This window comes from Macrobrachium rosenbergii, chromosome 30, assembly GCF_040412425.1.
Source record: "Macrobrachium rosenbergii isolate ZJJX-2024 chromosome 30, ASM4041242v1, whole genome shotgun sequence".
NCBI lineage: Eukaryota > Metazoa > Arthropoda > Malacostraca > Decapoda > Palaemonidae > Macrobrachium > Macrobrachium rosenbergii.
The window spans coordinates 11,178,501-11,188,500 of NC_089770.1; the positions used below are offsets into that span (position 1 = coordinate 11,178,501).

General features: G+C 38.7%; 1 protein-coding gene across 4 annotated transcripts in view; it reads right to left on the minus strand.

Annotated features, from left to right (window-relative positions):
- The window catches only part of Syt4 (Synaptotagmin 4), a 323,668-nt gene that overhangs the window by 20,538 nt on the left and 293,130 nt on the right, over positions 1-10,000 (minus strand). For all 4 annotated transcript variants that reach the window (XM_067131802.1, XM_067131800.1, XM_067131799.1 and 1 more), the window contains exon 2: positions 5,505-5,726. In XM_067131802.1, coding sequence (XP_066987903.1) covers positions 5,505-5,726 — 222 coding nt within the window. The remainder of the gene's footprint in view (positions 1-5,504; positions 5,727-10,000) is intronic.

A 10,000-nucleotide genomic window follows, 5' to 3' on the forward strand; every position in this document is an offset into this window, starting at 1 on the left:
TACAGGAACGACCGACGGAATTCAGAGTTCATATTACAGGGAACAACCGAGGGAATTCAAGAGTTCATATTACAGGGAACAACCGAGGGAATTCAAGAGTTCATACTACAGGGAACAACCGAGGGGATTAAATCGTTCATATTACAGGGAACAACCGACGGAATTCAAGAGTTCATATTACAGGGAACAACCGAGGGAATTCAAGAGTTCATATTACAGGGAACAACCGAGGGAATTCAAGAGTTCATACTACAGGGAACAACCGAGGGGATTAAATCGTTCATATTACAGGGAACAACCGAGGGAATTCAAGAATTCATATTACAGGAACAACCGAGGGAATTCAAGAGTTCATATTACAGGAACAACTGACGGAATTCAAGAGTTCATATTACAGGGAACAACCGAGGGAATTCAAGAGTTCATACTACAGGGAACAACCGAGGGGATTAAATCGTTCATATTACAGGGAACAACCGACGGAATTCAAGAGTTCATATTACAGGGAACAACCGAGGGAATTCAAAAGTTCATATTACAGGGAACAACCGAGGGGATTAAATCGTTCATATTACACGGAACAACCGAGGGAATTCAATCGTTCATATTACAGGGAACAACCGACGGAATTCAAGAGTTCATATTACAGGGAACAACCGAGGGAGTTCAATCGTTCATATTACAGGGAACAACCGAGGGAACTCAATCGTTCATATTACAGGGAACAACCGAGGGAATTCAAGAGTTCATATTACAGGGAACAACCGAGGGAATTCAATCGTTTATACTACAGGGAACAACCGAGGGGATTAAATCGTTCATATTACAGGGAACAACCGACAGAATTCAAGAGTTCATATTACAGGGAACAACCGACGGAATTCAAGAGTTCATATTACAGGGAACAACCAAGGGAATTCAAGAGTTCATACTACAGGGAACAACCGAGGGGATTAAATCGTTCATATGACAGGGAACAACCGAGGGAATTCAAGAGTTCCTATTACAGGGAACGACCGAGGGAATTCAATCATTCACATTACAGGGAACAACCGAGGGAATTCAATCGTTCATACTACACGGAACACCCGAGGGGATTAAATCGTTCATATTACATGGAACAACCGACGGAATTCAATCGTTCATATTACAGGGAACAACCGAGGGAATTCAAGAGTTCATATTACAGGGAACAACTGACGGAATTCAAGAGTTCATATTACAGGGAACAACCGAGGGAATTCAATCGTTCATATTACAGGGAACAACCGAGGAAATTCAAGAGTTCATATTACAGGGAACAACCGACGGAATTCAAGAGTTCATATTACAGGGAACAACCGACGGAATTCAAGAGTTCATATTACAGGGAACGACCGAGGGAATTCAATCATTCACATTACAGGGAACAACCGAGGGAATTCAATCGTTCATATTACAGGGAACAACCGAGGAAATTCAAGAGTTCATATTACAGGAACAACTGACGGAATTCAATCATTCATATTACAGGAACAACCGACGGAATTCAAGAGTTCATATTACAGGGAACGACCGAGGAATTCAATCATATTACGAGGAGCAACATTACGGGAACAACCGAGGGAATTCAATCGTTCATACTACAGGGAACAACCGAGGGGATTAAATCGTTCATATTACATGGAACAACCGACGGAATTCAAGAGTTCATATTACGAAAGGAACAACCGAGGGAATTCAATCGTTCATATTACAGGGAAACAACTGAGGAATTCAATCGTTCATATTACAGGAACAACCGACGGAATTCAATCGTTCATATTACAGGAACAACCGAGGAAATTCAAGAGTTCATATTACAGGGAATTCAAACCGACCGGGAATTCAATCGTTCATATTACAGGGAACAACCGAGGGAATTCAAGAGTTCATATTACAGGGAACGACCGAGGGAATTCAATCATTCACATTACAGGGAACAACCGAGGGAATTCAATCGTTCATACTACAGGGAACAACCGAGGGGATTAAATCGTTCATATTACATGGAACAACCGACGGAATTCAATCGTTCATATTACAGGAACAACTGAGGAATTCAATCGTTCATATTACAGGGGCAACCGAGGGAATTCAACCGTTCATATTACAGGGAGCAACCGAGGGAATTCAATCGTTCATATTACAGGGAACAACCGAGGGAATTCAAGACTTCAACAGATGGATACATTGGGTTGCTGACGTCAGCTTCCTAGCGATTACATTCAAACACTTTTAAATACAATTTTTCTTTTACAGCCTTTTCCGTAACCGCCCCCCTACACTATGATCAGTGTTATTATTATTTAAACACTTACACGAGAAATATCAGCTAGTGACTGAAACCCAAAGCGCTTAACTGCGTAGATCCGACATAAAACTTGTTGTCTGTACTGTCACGTTCAACCAATCACCGTTCACGTTAACTGAACTATTTCGGCCAAATTAAAATAAAATATACCATCGCAATTTACAGGCGTGTTCTCGCTTACTCTCTTCCTTCCCTTCCCAGTCATGTCTGCTTCCATTCTCAGATATATATATATATATATATATATATATATATATATATATATATATATATTATATATATATATATATAATTTTCACGACTAAACAACACAAAAATCAAGTTAAGGAGTGTCTGAAATGCAAAAGAAAAAAGCAAGTTATTTTGGTTATAAATTCGTCTAGTTTTAACGCACATTGAACCAAAGCGCGTCTCTCTCTGCGGTATCATATTTGTGACGTCAAAGTGAGTATTTATACTTGTAGTACAATATTTATAATGTCAAACTGGAGTAATTTTGCACAAATTTCTACTTGCAGTACTTCGTAAAGATGTCAAAACGTAAATGTTAAATAAATAAGGTTACAAAAACACGCTGTGGGCTAGGTCGTACTTTTGGTAACTAAAATTTATGCTGCTACGGTTTTTCTTTCCAGTTTTGTTGAGAACTGTTAACATCTGACACTATTTTAAACTGAAAATATTTCTATTTACACTAAATAAATCTTACTTAATAAAAGGACGTAAAAAAAATGGAGAAAAAATGAACTTAAATCTGAATCCAGTTCGAATAAAAAAAAACGGACTGTCCACACCTCGCTTAATTTATAACGAGAGAGAGAGAGAGAGAGAGAGAGAGAGAGAGAGAGAGAGAGAGAGAGAGAGAGAGAGAGAGACGTAAAACGTACTGTCCACACCTCCCGCAATTTATAATGTGTGACACACACACACACACACACACACACACACACACACACACACAGAGAGAGAGAGAGAGAGAGAGAGAGAGAGAGTTAGCCAGCGAGCCAGTATAACGATCAACATTAAGGTCAAGATCGGAGCCCCTGGCCGCCTCCAATGAGAAACAAGCCCCTACGAAGAGGTGCACATAAGCCCAGATTAGTCTCCGAGATACAAATCGAGAGAGAGAGAGAGAGAGAGAGAGAGAGAGAGAGAGAGAGAGAGAGAGAGAGAGAGAGACCCAGCTATTCCCTTGATGACCTCCCATTTAGTCGGGGGCGACGTCCCGAGGACGAGTTAAATTCGTAATTTAGAGGCGAGTTCTCCAACCATAGTCCGGTTTGGGTGTGACGCCTTGTTTGGGAAATTAGCGGCGGCGAGAGTGTACGAGTAGAAGGTCAGTCAATTATTCCATCCGTTCTGTGCCCGGGAGACTCTGGGGGCGGGTGAAAGAGTACACGGATGCGTTAGTTCAGAGAGAGAGAGAGAGAGAGAGAGAGAGAGAGAGAGAGAGAGAGAGAGAGAGAGTATGATTGTGACAGTAGTAAGTGTAAGGGCCAAGAGAATGAAGTTTCTTTTTGGGAGAGTCTCAATCCGTTCCTTGCAAGTTCGGAGAACGTGAAAGGGTGGCCGTGCTAGGTGATTTTGATGCAAATCTATGAGACAATTGAGAAAGAGAGTGTCTTGTGGATCTACGTTAGGAAATCGAATTGTATGCTGGAAATGCATGGTTTCTGCAGAAAAATATTTTAAAGGATACTTAGGAAAGAGGAAATGAAAAGCAGAAGATTTTTTAGATTATGTGTTAGTTCAGAGTGGGTGGAAGAATAAGGTGATGGATGTAATGGCAAGAAGAGGAGTGGCTGGATATATGTTTGATCATTGTTTGTTTGAGGCAAAAGTTAAGATAGATGGTAGTTTAGGCTGAAGAGGAAGGGCTGGATATGTAACTGTAAGGGTAATCAAGTAAGAGGAGTTTTACAAGGAGGAAGTAAGGAGAGTTATATAGAGAAAATGAAAGAAAAATAGGCTGGGGTAAAGTTCCAAGTTGAAAGCACACATGAAGAGTACTAAACAATCGCATGAGGGTCATAGAATCAGTAGGAAGTGTGTGACAGAAGGGAACTGAAGCAGTGAGTAGTAGGCTGACGAAAGGAGACGTTAAGGAAAGGAAAATTTGAGATAACCTGAGCTATAACTGCAAGAGAGGAGAGGGAATAGGTGCAAGAATACAGGATGACTAATAAAGTAGTCAAGAACAAGAAGAGAGAAATAATAGGTATGTAATATAAAATGGGGAGACAAGTTGAGCAGTGACTTCTGGGAGAATAAAAATTTGTTCTAAAAGGAAGTAAATGCAAAGAGAAAGGTTAAAGAGCAGATGAAATTCGAAATAAAAGATGCAAATGGAGAACTCTGTCTGAAGAGGAAACAGTCCCCTCGGTCGATGGGGTGGGAATTTTTAGAATTTGATGAATGTGTATGATAGAAGAGGTAGAACTGAATCCCGCAAGAGTGGAAGGTTTAAGAGTAAGTTTGAGTACGTTTGTGGAATTTACTGTCGAGTCCATAAGGAGGGCAAGCACAAACCTCTATATTGGCTGAAACATGATCAAATTCCAAGAAAAGGATGAATAGAGGGTGTGAAGGAGGTGTGGAAAGGATAGGCCTCAATATGTGAGGAACTGGAAGCAAGATAGTGGTGAAGGGGGCAGTGTGTGTAGAAGGTTTGGTGCACTGTTGGTGAGATTTCTGTGGAAGTGCTCCAAGTTTTCTGCAGAACCGACGATAAACTCTCTACACAGACACCTTCCAGAGCATTAGCAGCTTCGTACACTCAGGGAGAGGCTCTTCATCACCGCGTCGAACCCCTTACACAAACCTCTATATTGCATACATTCACCACTATTGCATGCACAGCAGGGCACTTTCATTTCAATAATCTCTTCCCATGCACCTATCCAAGACTGGATATGTGGATAGGAGAACTATTTGAAGTCCACCTCTCCTCTTTCCTCCCAACACTTTGGAATGACGATATTCATTTCAACAGCCCCTGTTCCCCTGCCTTTATCTTGAACGAAATCTCTTCCTGAATACTAAGGGTACGAGACAAAGAGCTACCAGTTACCAGGAATTAAGAAGATCGATAGATAAATAAGAAGACAGAGAGAGAGAGAGAGAGAGAGAGAGAGAGAGAGAGAGAGAGAGACGCAGGTCAATTTGAACTGACCTCCAGGCGGTGTTTTGGCCCCAGTGGGCGAGGGTGACTTCTTCAGGTAGTGACTTTGTCCCGCGGGGTTCTTGACCGCCGTGGGGCGCCTCAGGGTGACGGTCCTCTCACTGAGCTTCTTGTGTCCGGACCTCCTCCGGTAGCACACCCAGGTCACGGTCCCCACCAGCAAGAGAAGGGCGGCAGCTCCGATGCTCACGCCCACCACGCCCGACGTCGACACTGCAAAGGGAAAATAGATTTTATTGACGGATGTCATGCAAATGAAACTCAAGCTAAGATACAACGCATTACTACCCTAAGACAATTCTCCTAGCATTTTAATAATTCACCTACATTTTGATCTATTTATTAATTTGTTAATTTATTTTTTCTTTATTAATATGTGAGATCTCTTCTTACTGAATTTCCCTTTACCTCTTACTTCTTTCTAATGAACTCCATTTTCTCTGGAAGCTTCAATTTAAGGTCAATGGCCCCTGTGGGCTTGTTCCACATAAACAGGGTTCATCTTCTGAATAATAATAATAATAATAATAATAATAATAATAATAATAATAATAATAATAATAATAATAAGAATGGAATGAAATGGAAAGTATTACTTTACAAGACACACAAACCTCATATAAAACAACGAAGGTATATTATCAAGATGCTGACAGGAGTAAAAAACAATTTATTAGTATAAAGATAAGACCCTACTGAAACATACTAAAATCACCAAACTTACCTCAATAAAGTACTGATGATAATCGTACGCCAGACTATCTCTATATTTGCCATACCTTAAACTTACCGGTATTACTTTCGTATACATTACTGCTTCGTCTTGATTAGCCATCGGTAATTTCCAACTATAGTTTTCCTTTGGGTAAATTAGGGACAGTCTACTTACGAACAGATCATACATTTGCTTATATATCTTGAATGTTAAGGTTCTCAGTTTCCGAGTGACTATCAAGGAGAATACACACACACATACATATATATAAGTATATATATGTATATATATACATATGTATGTGTATGTACATTATATAATATATATATATATATATATATATATATATATATATATATATGTGTGTGTGTGTGTATATGTGTGTGTGTGTGTGACCATCGCCGAGAGACCCTAACTTCCTTAACGCTGACACCATCCAACGAGTTCCTAATCAAAGAAAAAAGATTTTTCCTCTTTTTACCCCTTCTACCCGGTCCCCCCTTCCCCCCAACCCCTTCCCTATCCATCATCCGTCACCTCATTCCCTCACCCAAAGGAGAAGAAGGGGAGGGGGTTTGAGGGCCCGTCCCCGAAAAAAATCCCTTCATTTAACGAGGGCTATTGCGGACGTCTGCGTCCCATTTGCATCTAATTAAATTTCGGATGAGGGGGGTGGTGGGCCTACCCCCTCCCCTCCTGCCGTAATCAGCTGGCACATATAACACTCACTCTCTCTCTCTTTCTTTCTTCCCTTTGAAGTTTGATCATTAGTTATCGTGAGAGTCAACACCGAGGTTTTTTTCCTTACCTTCCTTTGACCTTTTATTAGTGATGTTATGTTTAATAACAACGATGTTGTCATTAGTAAGATCGACCCTATTTATTATTTTATTATATCTGTTTTTCATCAGTAATGATATGTTTATTATTATTCTTTTCTAGATATTCTTGGTGTATATATACACATTCATTGGTAATTTAAATCGATATGTTTTGTAAATATTTACGACATTCACAAATTACTGAAGAGTTTTAAATATTTCTACGAAATAAAAACAACCAGGAAAAAATATATTACTGAAAATGACCCTATACACTTAAAAACACCTCAAAAGTATTTTAAACGTGTACAACTATGAACGACGACACTAGTTATTTTATTATATTTCTTTTCTTTACATAGATACTCTTGCTGTATGAAATCCCATTCATTCATAGGTAATTAAAATCGATATCTTTTGTAAATATTTATGAAATTTAGTTACTGAAGAGTTTTAGCTGTTTCTATAAAACCAAAACAATAAAAAAACAACATTACTGAAAATTACCCTTTACTCTAAAACATTTCACCAGCCTGATTCATACGTGCATAAACATCCTTCATTCTGTTCACACGTGTGAGCGCGCGAGCACGCGCACAAGAGACGCAGGGTGATAAAAAACAAGACAATACAAAACCCCGGAATTCCTGGTCCTCCAAAGCCACGCCCCCCTAATCTCGCAACAACACCTCTTGTTACAAAGGTCACCACCGAGTGACTCCTCCCCCTCCTTCAGACGCCGATAAATCTCGACGGATATACTCGTTTCGTTCTAGTACGCTTCCTGATCATGTGCGCCACGCGTGACCTCCTCCTCTTCTTCTTCTTCTTCTTCTTCTTCTTCTTCTCTCTTCTCTTAGTTGCTTGTTTGTTCTTCTCTGTCTGAATTTGGGGCACTGCACTCCATCGGTGCGATGTGTGTGATTATTTTTTTTCTCTCTCTCTCTCTCTCTCTCTCTCTCATTAAGGCGTTGAATATTGTAGCGTATCTAGTTAAAGTTCAATAATTTTATAACTATACAACTCTCTCTCTCTCATTAGCAGTTTACTAGTTTACCATATCTAGTTGGAAATTCAACCAATTTATAACTATACCTCTCTTTCTCATATATATATATATATATATATACAACTTAACACACTCTTATATATATATATATAGTATATATATATATATATTATAACATATACATATATATATATATATATATATATATGTATATATATATATATATATATATATATATATATATATATATATATATATATATGCACACACACAAAGAGAGAGAGAGAGAGAGAGAGAGAGAGAGAGAGAGAGAGAGAGAGAGAGAGAGAGAGAGAGAGAATCATTAAAGTTGCATTGGATACAGGTCAATAATTCAGATTCGCTCGCCACCTCGTGAAGGAGATGCAAATTACACTTCAACAAGAACTTCAATTTAAATGCAGCAGACAATTTTCCAATGTTACAAGAAGACTTGCATAATTACTGGAGAGAGAAAGAGAGGGAATTTCCATATATAAGACACAAACACTCTCCTCTTTTCTCCCAGACGTTCTCGGAAACCGTAAGTCTCACCTTCGCAACCCCTTCCTGCTCGTAAACAAACAGCTTTTTCTTCTTCTTCTTCTTCTTCAAACCTTTGTCTTACTTCTCGGAAGGAGGTGAGGATGGGTGGTGGTGTTAAAGGGTAAGGGGAGGGGAGGAATGGGAGGAAGGCGGGGAGGAGTCTAGGAAAGGGCAGGAAGGCCTAAATTAATCACGAGAAGTTCAAGACTTTTGGGAGCTTCTAAGTCCTTATGATCAATGGTTATGAACTCTTTAAAAATATCGGGGTGCTCGCATGCGCACGCGCACGTTAATACTTGAGGTTAATGAAACAACTAGAGTAGAGTGTATTGATGCACCTGAAGGAAGCGTTTCACGGTTCCTTTGAGATTAGAGCTCTGTCATTTTCGTTAATGGTGTTATTTTTCCTATATAAGAAATTTTCTTATTGTGAAAATGTTTAAAAATGAGATGTTTTGTTCAATGAGAACTTACTCTTTATATTTAATGCAATGCTCAGGGCTTTTAATAAACCCTTGTCTTTCTCCATCAGATCACAATCTCTTTTTCTTCCAGATCTCTCTCTCTCTCATATATATATATATATATATATATATATATATATATATATATATATATATATATATATATATATATATATATATATATATGTGTGTGTGTGTGTGTGTGTGTGTGTAAAACTTGATCACTTGCACAACTGTTCTGTGCATTGATACAATTAATAACAGACCTCATTTAAACATGATGGTATCTAACAGAGATTTTTACTATTTATAAAATTTAAAAGTTTTAAAGGAATTCCTGTTCTCATCGTCTACACACACACACACACACAGACAGACACACACACACACACACACACATATATATATATATATATATATATATATATATATATATATATATATATATATATATGTATGAAGCAGAGGGCTTTAATATTATGCCTTGAGAGAGAGAGAGAGAGAGAGAGAGAGAGAGAGAGAGAGAGAGAGAGAGAGAGAGAGAGAGAGAGAGAGAGAACAATTTTCAGTCCTTTACTACACCAGAACTTGAGAACTTTTCTCACTTGAAAATTAAAGTGAGAAGACTGGAGACCGTAACATCTTTACTTCTCCCTCTCAAGACACCTTTGATTTTCCTATAGAAACCGGGACTGTTTGTGCTGACTGAATATGCTTCTGCCTGCACAAAACAACAGTTTGGATACCTATGAACTTACCAACGAAAAATAATAAATAAAGTTATTTGTGTATGTGTGCGTGATTACAATCGTGTGTGCATATATATATATATACACAAATACAAACATACACACACACATATACTGTATATATATGCGCACACAGACACAATGACCATACACTTCTAAGCACGC